The sequence below is a fragment of the Rhinopithecus bieti genome, unplaced genomic scaffold, assembly GCF_001698545.2.
Source record: "Rhinopithecus bieti isolate Rb0 unplaced genomic scaffold, ASM169854v2 scaffold_5002, whole genome shotgun sequence".
In the NCBI taxonomy this organism is placed as follows: Eukaryota; Metazoa; Chordata; class Mammalia; order Primates; family Cercopithecidae; genus Rhinopithecus; species Rhinopithecus bieti.
Window position 1 is genome coordinate 1,370,408 of NW_016804830.1, and position 14,288 is coordinate 1,384,695.

The following is a 14,288-nucleotide window of genomic DNA, read 5'->3' on the forward strand; positions in this document are numbered from 1 at the left end:
CAGTTGCCTGATCCAAACCCCCAGTCACCAAACCCATTTGTATTCCTGGTGGCTGACAGTTCAGCCCCAGTAAGGGTGGCTGGGTGGAAAGAAGAGGAGAAGCAAAGGGGAAAGGCAAGTAAGCCCAGTGAGGTCCCCACCACCCCCATCCTAGGGATGGGGCGCCAGGGTCTTTCCTGCTTCTCACTGCCCTCCAGAACCATTAACACATGCCACCCCTGCAGGCACACCCAGAGCTCAGTGAGTCCTGAACACAGAGGCAGGCATCATTTGGGCAAGAACTCGCCCATGCAACAGACACACGGCTCCCCCACACAGCATGTGGATCCACCATGAACAAATGTCATTGACCAATGCCAAGAATGAGGACTACGGAGGCAGAAGATCTGGTCTCCAGGCCTTATTCCTCCTCCATTCGTTGAGGGCCCTTGGGTAGGTTCCTTAACCCAAGTCTCAGTTCTCTCACCTACAAACAAGGATGGTGCAGGGGCAGCATGGGACTCCCTTGAGATAATGAAAGTGAAGCCTCTGTGAAATGGAAAACATGACACAAATATTTTTATCTTTTTTTTTTTCTTTTTTTTGAGATGGAGTCTCACTCTGTTGCTCAGGCTGGAGTGCAGGGGTGCAATCTCAGCTCACTGCAACCTCCACCTCCCAGGTTCATGCCATTCTCCTGCCTCAACCTCCCGAGTAGCTGGGACTACAGGCGCCCACCACCATCCCCGGCTATTTTTTTGTATTTTTGGTAGAGACGGGGTTTCACTGTGTTAGCCAAGATGGTCTCGATCTCCTGACCTCGTGATCCACCCATCTCGGCCTCCCAAAGTGCTGGGATTACAGGCATGAGCCACCGCGCCCGGCAACACAAATATTTCTTAAGCTACATGTTCACTAGCTTGACATGTACCTAGGACCTACTATCCCCTGCCACAGACTCCCTACGGCTGACAAGCATCTTGCCAAATGCTTTGAAGATCCCCTTGCAGCGCACAGTACCAGGAGGCAGATCCACACACATTTACACATTACATACTGTATAAATATAGGTTTTATTAATAATGGGTGAAATCCCACGAATACAACTGGCATCTCTGTGTGATAGGAAGAATCTGTGGCAGGGTGAGAGGAGGTAGACATGGATGTATACAGGAAAAAGGAGGGAAATGAGCCCTGGGGGAGGGGAAACAAGAAACAGAATGAACCTGGACCCACCAGGAAAGCCAGACATGCTCTGTGTCTGCCACCTGGTGCCCACGGGAGGCTGTTCTGATGCCCAGGGGCCACCTGCTGATAGGAACGGTGGAGGGACACGGACAGGGGTTTGAATGAACAGCAGTGACTGGGGAAGGGGTAGGGGAGTGAAGATGCCAGCATGGAGCACAAAAGGAGGGCCATGGGTGGCAGTGGCCAAGGCCAACTTATGCCCGTGCTTGTGCTTGTGTTGGGTCTTGAACTCCAGGGATCTAGTGCCCTGTGCCACCCCTGGCTCGGGAGGAGGGGAGACTTGGGGGTAGACACCTGCAGGTCCTGTAGACACCCTGGGCAGCACCAGCCTTATCCTTAGAGTCTCCAACATGGGATCCCCAGGAGGAGGTTGGCACTGTCCTCCCGCCACCACCAGCATGCCACCATCATTCTTCCTCTGCACTGTAGAGGATGGCAAGTGTGTAGGGCTGAGATGGCCTGTTTGCATGTATGTGCCTGTCACTCCGGAGAGGGAGGGAGCATCACGAGACCGTGCATGTATCAGGGGCAGCGAGAAAGGAGGGTTGGGTCTTCCCCCACTCACCCCCCAGAATAAAGTGCATTCTCCAGTTCCAGTGGCAGGTGGGAGAGAAACACAGACATTATTGCACAGGTGCCACCAGGCCCTACTCCCACCAAAGGTGATGGGGAGGAGGACGGGGCATCCCACAGCCCCAGGCCTCTCCAATCCCCAGGATTGGGAGTAGTGACCTAGACAGAAAATCCAGCTTCTGTCCTGGCAGATTGTCCAAGTCAGCCAGGGTCTAGGGGTAGGGAGAAGAGGAGGAGGAGGAAGAGACTTCCAGAGTCCTTCCCTGTCCATTTCAACGTCCATAATGGGACTTCCAGGGGACCCCACCAGGGCCCAGCCCTGGAACTCCAACCTTATAGCAGCCCAGTTTACAAACACTTGTGTGGTGGGGACCCCCAGAGGGGGCCACTTTGGTCAGTTGTAAGTGGGGGCCTGGAGAGCCTGGGGCTCCCAGGCAGACAGCAGAGGAGGGTGCCATGGGCAGGAAGGAAGGAGCAGCCTCCCAGTGGTCTTTGCATGCAGGTGTTGGAGAGAGTAGGGAGGAAGCTACAAACTGCATCAACTTGGGAAGACTCCTGGGCATGGTGGGGAGGGCTGGAGCCCCCACTCCCAGAGCCCAGGCTGGGAGTGCTGTCCGACAGCCAACCTGTGGAGGAGCCAAGGGAGGAGAGGGTAGCCCCGCCAGGAACCAGTGCCCAAGTCTATAAGGTTAAAACAGTCCCAGAGGGCTGGGGCTGGGGCCTTCCTGCTGCGGGGGCTGGGGTATAGGCTGGGGCAAGCCTCTATCTCTCTGATTTGACCCGGTAACGGAGCACAAGGTAGGCCAGCAGCCGCAGGGCTAGGAAGAAGATGCCCAAGACCAGGAAGTCCATGTAGAGCTTGGCATCCTCCACATCCAGCGCTCGGAGGATGCTCTGTGGCTCGCGGAACGGACAGCGTTCCTCTAAACATGTCAGGTCTCCTCGCTCCATGCCATAGATCGTCAGGATCACACCCTCAAAGCCATACCTAGGCAGGCAAGGATATCAGACAGGACACAGCACACAGGGTCCCTGCTCTCTGAGAAAACTGCCAGAGCCCAGCTGCAATGCTCTCATCCCTGGGGTGCAGCCAGGGTGCCCCTGCCCAAAGGATAATGGGACAGGCAGCAGACTTGGCACAACCCAGGAAGTCCTGGGTATGGACTCCTCCAGGGAGAAGCAGAGGCGAATGAGGAGGGCAGGGGTACTGACCTGACATAGGAGAGATAGGAGCTCCACTGCAGGTAAGTGGGGATGGTCTTGAAGCTAACAAAGAAGCCGGAGAACAAGAGGACAGGGATAGCGGTAACTGGGCCCACAAAGGTGGCCACCTAGAGGGGACGAGAGGGGGCCAGGCCATCATAGGGGTGACCAGGACAAACCCAGGTTTCCTAGAACTCCACCCTACCCTTTGCACCAGGCCCTGCTTCCTCCCACAAGACCTCCTCCCACCTTGGGAATCCCCAGCTGCCGGCCTCCCACCTGTAGGGAGTTGGAAGCAGCTCCGATCAGCAGCCCCAAAGATTGGGCCACCAAGGCGGTGGCGGTGGCCAGGGCTGAGAAGAGCAGGAAGCGGCTGGTCTCAGCAGGCTGGCCCGTCATCCAATACACAATGCTGCAGTACACCACCGGACACACCACCTGGGGAGTGGGCACGGACTGGGCAGTGGACTTCAAGCCAGGGGTGCAGCAGCCAAGACCTCCACTCCACCCAAACCTGGGCCTCTAGAATACCTATTCCTAGGTGCCCATCCTGCCTCCACACTCTTGTTCAAGCTGTCCCCCAGACTGACACACGTCCCCTTCCTCCCTGGCCATATGACCCTCACTTATCTTGTCTCACGTGTTCCGTTGGGTCCACCGTGACTGCTTCAGGCACGGTGATTTTTCCCTTTCCTGAGCGCGTAAAGTCCTTCCCACCTGGACCAACTTATTCATTATATTGTTAATTAATTAACTCTCCATAGGAGAGCCATTTTGTTCCCCCATGACCTACCAACTCCTAGAGGGCAGGGTCTGAGCCTACTAAATACAGTCATCCCCTGCTCAAGGGCATCTAACCAAGAGCCAACCAAAGGCCAAAGGTCCAGCTCGTGCTCTTCTTATTAAGCCAAGCATCCTGTTACGCTGTCCACCCTGAGGAAGGGGCACCTTTTTCTAATTTGCACAAATGCACCCTGTGGATTACTGGTGGCCCTGATGCTTGGAACAGGGTGGTATTGGCAGTAACAACTAGCTAACATTTATTTGGCACTTTGTGTGTGCCAAGCACTATTCTAAGTACTTTATATACATTAACTCATTCAATTCTAACAATCCTGAGGTAGATACTATTGTCATTCCACTTTATAGATGGGGACACTTTAGCAAAGAGAGTGATTTGCCCAAGATCTTGCAGGTAGCAAGTGGCAGTAAGAGCCAGAGAGTACACCACTGTCGACCGCCCCTAATAAGAGTTACAGAGTCATTTGTAGGGCTATTTCCTCTTTTTTTTTTTTTTTTTTTGAGACAGGGTCTCTTACTAACTCATCCAGGCTAGAGTGCAGTGGCGCAATCTGGAGGCTTACTGCAACCTCTGCCTCCTGGGCTCAAGCAATCCTCCCACCTCAACACCGCCCTCCAACCCCCACTGCTCCCAGTAGCTGGGACTACAGGTGCACAACACCATGCCTCACTAATTTTTGTATTTTCAGTAGAGATGGGATTTCGTCATGTTGCCCAGGCTGGTCTCAGACTCCTGAGCTCAAGTGATCCTCCAGCCTTGGCCTCCCAAAATGCTGGGATTACAGGCGTGAGCCACCGCGCCCGGCCCTATAGGGTTATTTTCATCGTTTTCTGTTCGCTGTCAGTTGTTCTCATTAAAACATAAGTTCCACGTGGTCAAGACTACATCAGTCTAGTTCATTGCTATATCCCTAAGACCTGGTACAGAGCTTGGCCTATGATAGGTACTCACCATCTATTTGCTAAGTGAGTAGGACAGCAAAGGAAGGAAAGTGACAAGTTTGAGGGAGGCAAGAAAGCAAGGACAGAAGGAGCAAAACAAGATGGAGGCACTGGGCAGGTGGGAGGAAGAGGCCCACCTGAAAGGGCACGTCAGCCATGGTCTTGGCCAGGTAATACGCTTTGAGGCTGTACCAGTAGTTGAGGTGCTCCCTCATGAAGACCGCCATCTCTAGGGGGACTGAGGACACAGGCTGCTTAGGCACAGCCAGCGAACACCCTGGCCCCTGCCCCAAGCCCCAGCACCCACGCCCTTGCCCCATGCCCAGGGCAGCTCAGCTCACAGGTGAGCACAGTTGGCATGAGGGCAGCGAACATGAGGAACAGCATGGAGAAGAAGAGGCAGCCGGTGTTGTTGAAGACCTTGCTGGCATCGTCGCCAATATGCAGGTAGAGGAGGCCGATGAGCACGCCAATAACCACGTGGGACATGAACCGCAGGTGGGTCAGGACCTTGGGAGGGGTCATCACCAGGAGAGGGATGTGTTACAGGCCAGGGCAAGCCACTGAGCAGGGTAGGATCTCGTAGCTGCCCTCACAGGCACAGAGACCCACAGGCACATTGTGGGGCTATGAGGGAGGGTCCCCATTCCCATCTCAGCTGCTAGGATCCTACAGCCCAAAAGGTCAGGCCTGTGCCAGCCTCCTCTCCCCTAGCCTGACGCCTCACCGTGTCCCTGAGGATGGACAGGAAGGTCCTCTTGAAGAGGATGCAGAACTGTGTGAGGGTGCTGGTGGCAAAGGTGTGGCTTTCAATGGGATCCACTTCCTGGGAAGAAGAAATTGGATCGGGATCAGGTGAGCCTACCCCATTCACCCACAGAACCCCCAGCTCAGTGAATGGAAAACCTCAGAGCTCTTCCCCAGGGCAGGGGTCCTCCAAGTCTACAGAGAATCTTCCACCATTAAGTTGTGTTCCTGAAAGCCAGGCTTAGGGGTGTGAATCAGAGTGAGATTCAGACACAAAGACGGGGCAAAAACTTGGGAGGGAGGAGATGGAAAGAAAGTAATGGACACCCATGGTGGCTAATAATAGATGGGTTACTTCTTTAATCCATCAAAACATATTCACTCTAAGGGTATAATCCCTTTATGCCACTAATTTTACAGTAATATTATTTAATAATGATGATAATGACAACAATAACAACAAAAACTAACCAATCTGGTTTTCAGGGGTTATAGTGTCTCATTTAAGGAAGACAACTAGCACCGGGCAGATGCCTGCTGTACCAGCTACAGTGCTAAGAGCTTTATGTGATTATGTGATTAGTCCTCCCAATCACCCTGTGAGGTAAGTATCATCATCTCTAAGTTAGAGAGAACAGTAAGCCACACTGGCCACAAGGCTGGGGACCATGTTGATCTTGCTTACCAGATGAGCACTATGCCAGGACCAAGGACAGCACACTGTAGCTGCTCAACAAGAACTTGCCAAATGAATACGTGAATGAGGAAACTGGAGCTCAAGGAGGTTAAATAACGTGCCTAAGGTCACGGTGCTGTTCACAGTAGGTCGATTCCAAGTCCTAGGTTCTTCCTAGTACCCAATGGTTGCAATGCCTCCAGGGAACAGCCTCTTTGACAGGGCCACTGTCCATGGCCCAGTCTCCCCTCCCCAACTATGCCCTCTCTGCCCTCTCCACCCCTACTCACTGGAGGACAAGGGGGGCAGGGGGCAGGGACCTCATTCTTCTCAGGGCTGCTCTTCTTCTCAGCCATGGCACACAGCCCATTCTGCACAGCCCTGAACAACATGGGGTTCAGGTCTCCATACTCGCCAGAGGCCACCTCGATGACTGGGGACACAGAGTGGAGAGCTCAGTTTAGATTCATCCTCACTTCCCAAGGGCAAGTCAGTCCCACCTTGGGTGTGTGGGGAAGGCAGGCAACGGTGAGATCCCTATCCCTAGAAGGCCTGAGTGCAGAGCCTCCAGGTTTGGCCCGCTGCTGTTTCCCAGCCCCTACCAACAGACCCCCACTCACTGAAGTCAGCCGGGTTGTGGTAAGTGGGGCAGTGCAAGCCGAGTCCCTTTAGATAGGGGATCAGGTTGGTGACCACACCTTTGAAGATGCACTGACCCTGGCTCAGGATGTAGAGCTGCAGCAGAAAGAGAAGGGTAAGGAAGGAGCAGCGGGCCAGGCACCTCTACTGACCCCCTTCCATCCCTCCATCTCAAGCCAATCCTCCTTGAGGCCTGGAGACACTCACCTTGTCAAACATCTCAAAGAGCTTGGCACTGGGCTGGTGGATGGTGCAGATGATGGTACGGCCCCCCTGTGCCAGGGACTTCATGAGGGACACCACTTGGAAACAAGAGGCGCTATCCAGACCACTGTCCAGAGAGAGGCCACCAGGGGGCCATGTGAGGTGGGTGAGGCCAAAAGAAGGGAGTGTCTGGGGTGGGGCAGCTGCTGTGAAGGGGATGAATCTGGCAGGAAGAGGGCACTCTGGCCACATCTGTATCCTTTACTGTTCAGGCACTTGGAGGTATACCCAGAAGCCCAGAGCACGGTTCAGTTTAATAAGCATATATTGAGGATCTGTTGTATGCCAGGCACTGGGATTACAATGATACATAAATAATACATAGACTCTGGTCTGGAAGGAGAGAGAGACAAGCACACAGATGATTTTGGGTAATGTGGAAAGTGCTGTAGCAACACTGGGTGAAAGAGGGGGAGGATTCAGCTCAGCTGTATCAGGTGTTGGAGGGTAGTCAGAGAAGATTCCTGAGCGAGCCCAGGAGTAAGAGCTAAGCAGGTGAAGGGAAGAGGGGAGGCACAGTGGTGAAGGGCATTCCAGCAGAAGACACAGCATGGGCAAAGCTTAGAGGCATGGAACACGTGGCTTGACCAGGGAATTATAAGCAACTCAGTATTATTAGAGCATAAAGTACATGACATGAGGCTGGAGAAGTAGGTTCAGACCAGGCCCTTGTAAGTCACCTGACTTTATTTTGAGGACAAGTGGGACAGGAAACACTGCATGTTTTAAGCAGGGGAGTGAGCACTGCAGACCTGTGTTTAGAAAGTTCACTCTGGTCAGGCATGGTGGCTCACGCCTGTAATCCCAGCACTTTGGGAGGCCAAGGCGGGTGAATCACGAGGTCAGAAGTTCAAGACCAGCCTGACCAACATGGTGAAACCCCGTCTCTACTAAAAATACAAAAATTGGCTGGGCATAGTGGTATGTGCCTGTAATCCCAGCTACTCAAGAGACTGAGGCAGGAGAATCGCTTGAACCGAGGAGGCAGAGGTTGCAGTGAGCTGAGATTGCACCACTGCACTCCAGCCTGGTTGACAGAGCAAGACTCCATCTTAAAAAAGTAAAAGAAAGTTCACTCTAGCTGCAGTTTGGAGGAAGGACTGACTGGGAGACAGTGGAGACAAGGAGATAAGAATCTGTTGCTGTCCTGAATTTAACATCAACATTAGAGATGGGGCAGGGCAAATCTGAGAGATATCAAAAGGAGGTGGAATCAACAGGACTTGGTGACTGATGGCCGAGGGTGACTGGAGAGGGAGGTGTCAATCAGGGAGGACATTTGGATCTCTGCCCGAATGAAGGATGGGGCCACTCACAGCAACAGATTTGGCAAGGATGGAGATGAGGAAGAAGCCCTTATCTTGGCCCCAGGAGGATGTGAACAGAGGCTCTGGATCATGGAGAAGATACAGCCTCCAGCCCTGGCTCAGGGCCGAGAGGAGAGGGGTATCCTGGTGGGAAAGGGTGAAGAGAACTACCTGGTGGGCTCATCAAAGAACATGACAGGCGGGTTATTGACCAGCTCCAGGGCGATGGCCAGACGCTTCCTCTGCCCGCCGGAGAGCAGGGCTGTCCTCGTGTGGGAGCACGACATCAGGCCCAGTGCCGTCAGGATCTCTGTCACCTGGCCCCGCCCCACCCATGCCAGGTCAGCTTCGGAGTCTCTGCTTCCCCCAGGCACCACCCCAGTTTCAAAAAGCATCTCCCTTAAGTCCATTGTCTCGGCCTAAGCCACCACTCTCCCACCCCCAGCTCGGGGCCTTGAGCTCAGCAGCACCACAAAAGGGAGTGGTGCCGCTGCCTCCCTTCTCCACTCACCAGCTCCTTCTTCACCTCCTGCTTCTCACTCAGCTTCAGGTTAGCAGAGACCTGGGGTCCAGAGAGTAAGCAAGAGAAGTATGTGTGGGAGGGAGCTCTGCCTTGACCCCTCCGCCAATGGGGAAGGTGAGGACAGCAGACAGAGGGGATTGCTGGGAGGAGGGGACTATTCAGCCCTCACCATCATGGCTTCCAACACCGTGAGGTGCGGCAGCAGCATGTCATCTTGCATGATGTAGCAGGACATCTTGCGGAAAGTCCTCAGCTCCCGCGGCCTCCCATTAACCAGGATCTGCCCCTTCATTCCAGACTCCCTGCAGGGATGTGGGTTGAGGATGGGGGTCAAAGCCACTTCAGAATACCTTCTGTGTTCCCCAAGGGATACTTCTTCCTGAGTCCTGCCCCCATTCCACCCATCTCATTCTTACCTGTATCCTGCCAAGATGTTCATGAACGTGGACTTGCCAGCCCCTGAGGGGCCCATGATGCCAATCAGTTCCCGGCGGCAGAATTTACCTGAGAGGCACTTGAGAAGGGTCTTATAACCTGCAGTGAGGAGAGGAGGAATTTTTGGTCAGGCTGCAGTGAACAGAGGTACCCCCAAAATTCTTAGGAGCAGCCATGGCTATCAATGAAATAGGTAGTCCCTATTCAGTATGATTGGGTTAGGATGGAGGAACAACCCTCATAGCCCTGGCAGGAACCCGTCCCTCTCATCCCGTCCCCCTAGAAACCACCACCACTAATATCAAAGTACCAGAGGCAACAATCCTCTTCTGAAGGGCGTGGGAAAATCCACATATCTCATAGATGGGTGTGGAGAGGGGATCAAAGCTGTAGAAGACCCTGGTCCTCTTCTGTGATCACAGCGGCCACTGTCTCGCCCCCGCCAGGAAAACTTTCCCACTACTACAGCCCGAGCTGGCTGCCTATCCCCTGTGTTTCCATAGCACCTCTCCTATCCTAGCATGTTTGTTACTTGATGTGCCTGTCACTTGCCCCACTCTCCCAGCCTCTTAGTCAGTGAGCTCCTTGGGGGCAGTGTCTCACTCATCTTGGTAATCTCAGTAGACTGTCTGGCCTGTAGTAGATGTTCAGTAAGTGTCTGTTCCATGAGCGCGAGTTCTCAGAGCTTTTCTCTAATTCAGAAAAAGCCTTCTTCTTTGCACTCTCTCTGCCCACCAGGCTTGTCTCTCTAGCCCCTACATGGCCCAGTAAAATCTCACCTTTCATTCATTCATTGGAAGGCAGCATATGCATTTAGAGCACGGTTTGGAGTCAGGTGGATCTGGGTTCAAATTCTGGCTCCACACTTACCAGCTGTGTGACCTCGGGCAAGTTGCTTAACCTCTCTGAGCTCCAGGTCCCTCATCTGTAAAATGAGGATGATAGTACCTATCTCATAGGGTTGTTGTAAAGATTCAATGAGATAATATATGTAAAACATATGACACAGTGCTTGGCACATAGAATGCATTAAAAAGTGACATTTTACTATTAATTCTACTTGACAAATGCTTATTGATATCTACTATATACCAAGCTCTGTACCAAACACTGGACAAAAATTGAGGAAGACATAGTTTTTGTATTCAAGAAGGTCATAATCTAAGTAAGACAGACACAAAAAAATCTATGAAGAAAAATAAAATTAGAGTTATAACAGAAGTACAAAAAATGTGCTGTGAGAATGCAAAACAATGGAATTGACGTGAGTCGGGGGGGGCCAAGGGGAAAATCAAGACTGGCCTTATGGAAGAGGTGGCATTTGAGCTAAGCCTTGGAGGATGAGCAGGATTCTAAAAGGCAAAGGGAAAGCAGAGGCCCTCCAGGCTTTGGGAGGAAAAGCTCTGTGATATAAAAGCATGTGTATATACACTCACAATCCAAGGAACAGAGGGCAGAACCTACATGGAGTGACCTGGTGAGACATGGAAGTGGAGGAGAAGGATAAAACCATCAAGGAGGGCCTCGCTTGCGATGCTGGCAGACCTGCCTCATAGGTGAGGACATGCCAATCCCTTACCTAGCACCTTGCTCATTGCCGCCCCCTCTGACCTCCACAGAGCCCAAGTCCCTCCCCATTTCACCTCCTTAGTGTTCTTAGTGGAGACAGTGAAGGGAAGGCATATTTAACCCTCCCTCCACAACACCCAAGACTGTGTTCTGGCCCCCGCTGTCCCTCTGGATGCTTCCCGTCAGAAGGGGGAGCAGCTCCTGCCCACTGTCAGGTCCTGATCATAGCAACTGCCTGGATGGTACCCATGGTTTACAAAGCTTCAACTGTTTCTCTAACAACATGGGTGAGGCAACTGGGGACCAGAGACATCTAGTGACTCACCCAGGGTCACACAGCAAGTTCTTTCCTGGGAGAGGGAAGCCGTAGGCTCTAGCCCTCTGCCTCAGTCCTCCTCGCCATCAGTCAGAGACATTTGGTGGTGCACTCCAGCATATGCCTTCAGAGCCACTCACAGGAAGTGATCTCTTGCAGGAGAAGAAACTGGCAACAACGAACCTTCCCCTTAATTAATTACAGTAGCTGGTTGAACACTGATGCCTAACACAAAAATCATCTTACATTTGCCTCTCACAGATACCGCCTCAGCTGAGCTTTACACGTCTGTGTATTCTTATCATCCCTGTTTACAGATGAGAAAAGCAAGGCCAAGAACGGGTAAGCAGCCTGCCCAAGGTCACACAGCTTATAAGTGACTAGGAACCCATGTCCCACAACTGCTCAGCACAGAAGAGGCCAGCCAGGACCTTGGGCTGGAGAGACACTGGTATTCTAGTTCTGCCACCATCAGTAGCTCTCTTTGCAATTTTGTCAAGTCACTTAATCTTTAAGGCCTCTGACTCCTCATCTATAAAGGAAGGATAATAATATATATTCCCAAGGACTTAATAAGGTTATTATTAATGTTAAGTGAGATTATTAATAATAATTAAAAGGAAGCTGTTTTGAAAAAATAAGAAATGCCATATATATTTAGGGGAAATAACAAACCCTTACTTGGGAAAGGCAGAACTCTCTCTCTCTCTCCATCTGCCTTGCTTTCTTTCCTTTCTGCCTACCCCTAACTGCTTTCTGTCCTCTAAAGAAGGGGAGAGGGATTCAATGGAAAAGAGAAGTCATCGAGGGGAGGGCAGGGGCCAGAGAAAGGGATGACAGATGAAAGAAATGGCAAAATGGCCAGTAGAGCAGAATGAGGCTGGCAAGGTCAACAGGAGGAAAGGCCAGGTGAGGGGTATCAATCTGTGGCTGGCACATGGAAGCAACTGGAGAGCTGGCCCGTCTAGACACATTTTTAAAACAATCTTAGTTTCTTCTTAAAATTATGAGGAAATGAGAGAGCTAAGGAAATAACAACTGCCTCATCACCTTGCCCAGAGCTGGTCTCAGGACTCAAAGAGGCTGCTTAGGGACAGGGCACACTGGGCAGGAAGCCTAGATGCCTCAGTTTCCATTGGCTCAGTCATGTGACCTTTTGGTCACTCTTGGGAGTGAGGGTTTGGAGAGTGCAGAGAAGATCATGCTCAGCCCTACTCTGAAGCACCCCAAACCTATTTGTCAAACCTCAGAGAACAATGTCCCAGCCCCACCCCTGGCCCACACCCAGGCTCTGGGAAACAGCCTCAGCTTCCCTATTATCAGCTAAAGCTGCTCAGGGTAGGGGCTGCAGGGGCTGCTCAGGGTTCAGGGGAACCTGTCCTCATGGGTGGGAAGGTGGAGGTGATGGGATTGCTGTACAGGAAAGAGACAGAAAAGAACAATGCTTCTGAATGAAGCCTGAATGAAACCAGGCTTCTGGTCCCAGCTCTGCCACTTACTAGCTGTGTGACATTGGTCAAGTTACTCAACTTCCCTGGGCCTCAGTTTCCTTATTAGTAACAAAGAGATGACATCTATCCTGCCAAACCGCCACCCTCCCTGCTTCTGAGCACTGTGGTAAGAATGGAATAAGATGACAGGAATGAGAACATCTTTATAATTAGGTCCAAGGGTATTGCTCAACCCTGCAGACACAGCCCCTTGCTTTTTCATACTAGTCCTCACAGTTAGGAATCTTCCATAAACAAAAGAAGGAAAACTCATCAAGGACCACTCAAGGACCAGAGGTCACGGGATCTCTTTAGAAGATAAAGCTTCGATAACCAATTGCACCCAGTATCCCATGGTGCTCACAGGTGTGGGGGAGAGTAGATCCTGACACCCCAACAGTGCAGTGAGCAACGGGCTGGGACCCAGCTTTCAGTGTTTCCACAGAGCCCACTGGTGCAGGACTTGCCGAACATGGGACACCCAGGCCTCATGCTTCTGGAGAGGCAACTCAGAGAGGGCCCACGGACTCCCCCTACCAGGCTGTTCCCTACCCCTTTTGCGCCAGCAGGGCCCCTCCCGCACGGAATAGGACAGCTCCACGAACTCGATGTCCACGGCTGAGCGCTTGGGTAGGTGGGAGAAGCGCTGGGCTTCAGTGATGTGGTTCTCCACCTTCTTCAGGTGCGTGGTCAGCACAGGGGGTTCCGCCCCGTCCTCCAGCGTCACTGCCATGGCCACAGCCCCCGGACCTAGTCCACAGCCCACAGCCTCCAGCGCCTTCTCCGCCATCACGCCGCCGGCCTGCGGGGAGAGGGCCTGCTCAGTTTGGGGCAGACTACCGAGCCCCGCTCAAAGCTCCCTGGCGTTCTAATGCTTCCCCGCCCCACTCCCCACCTCCTTCTCGGGGCAGATCCGCGACTGTTAGCTCCGCACTCTGCCCCCGCCCCCCACTCCCCGCACGGAGACGCTCAGTCCCGGGCAGCCCAGCTCCAACCTGGCTCCAGCCCGTCCCCTTGAAGCCCTCAATCGCTCCTTCCTCCCCGCGGCTTCTCTAATCTCCTTACCCCGCAGGCCAGCAGCCCCTGGGGACTGAAGGGAAAGGGGGCGGGGGAGAAGGGGCAGCCGGTGGAGGCTGCCGGCTAGGAGGTCGGGGTATCAGGGTGAGTGCAGGGCGGACCAGGGGAAGGCGGAGAGGAGGAGGCTTCAGGCCTCCAGCTGCGTCCCACTCCCCATCCCTTGGCACGATGCCCAGGCCGGGCCCTCCCGCCGGCACCCCCGGGCCCGCGTGCCCCGGGCTGTCCCCAAAGCCAGGCGCACCACCCGGACTCAAAACTAAGCACCCCACGGCGGCTCAAGCCCCCGCCCCATCTCCCGCATGCCTAGTCACCTTGACGCGCCCCCGGGCCAGTGCGGGGCAGGGATGCTCAGCGCTGCCACGGACCAGGGACGGAGAGCCGGGGATCCCCTTACCTGCCTCGGGCTGCGGCACCCGCGTCCCGGCTCCCGGTCCCCGCGGCCCGGGCCGGGGCGGGGCCGGGGCGGGGCAGGCGAGGCAGGAGGGCCGGCCCTCGGCTC

The 14,288-nt window shown here is 53.5% G+C and overlaps 1 protein-coding gene across 2 annotated transcripts; it reads right to left on the minus strand.

Moving 5' to 3' along the window:
* Positions 1-1,020: 1,020 nt before the first annotated feature.
* Positions 1,021-14,264, minus strand: ABCG4 (ATP binding cassette subfamily G member 4). Of its 2 annotated transcripts, none has more exons than XM_017870508.1 (15): positions 14,101-14,264; positions 13,265-13,514; positions 9,319-9,436; positions 9,072-9,204; positions 8,891-8,941; positions 8,551-8,696; positions 7,016-7,139; positions 6,790-6,904; positions 6,460-6,602; positions 5,474-5,572; positions 5,088-5,256; positions 4,884-4,984; positions 3,283-3,441; positions 3,013-3,131; positions 1,021-2,788 (listed from the first exon to the last, which is right to left on the minus strand). In XM_017870508.1, the coding sequence occupies exons 2-15, from the start codon at positions 13,500-13,502 to the stop codon at positions 2,563-2,565; spliced, it is 1,941 nt and encodes a 646-aa protein (XP_017725997.1). In that variant the 5' UTR covers positions 13,503-13,514; positions 14,101-14,264; the 3' UTR covers positions 1,021-2,562. The 2 variants fall into 2 exon arrangements, with proteins under 2 accessions (XP_017725997.1, XP_017725998.1); XM_017870509.1 differs by having other exon boundaries at positions 14,184-14,238.
* Positions 14,265-14,288: the final 24 nt, after the last annotated feature.

Bases quoted from the DNA above. Each gene is read 5' to 3' on its own strand.
- ABCG4 (XM_017870508.1), bottom strand. From the start codon at position 13,502: ATGGCGGAGAAGGCGCTGGAGGCTGTGGGCTGTGGACTAGGTCCGGGG. The intron at 7,140-8,550 runs GTAGTTCTCTTC...CTCTCTGGACAG, and splicing joins TTCTTTGATGAGCCCACCAG to TGGTCTGGATAGCGCCTCTT. The intron at 3,132-3,282 runs GTGGGAGGCCGG...CGTCCCCTCTAG, and splicing joins CTGCTTCCAACTCCCTACAG to GTGGCCACCTTTGTGGGCCC.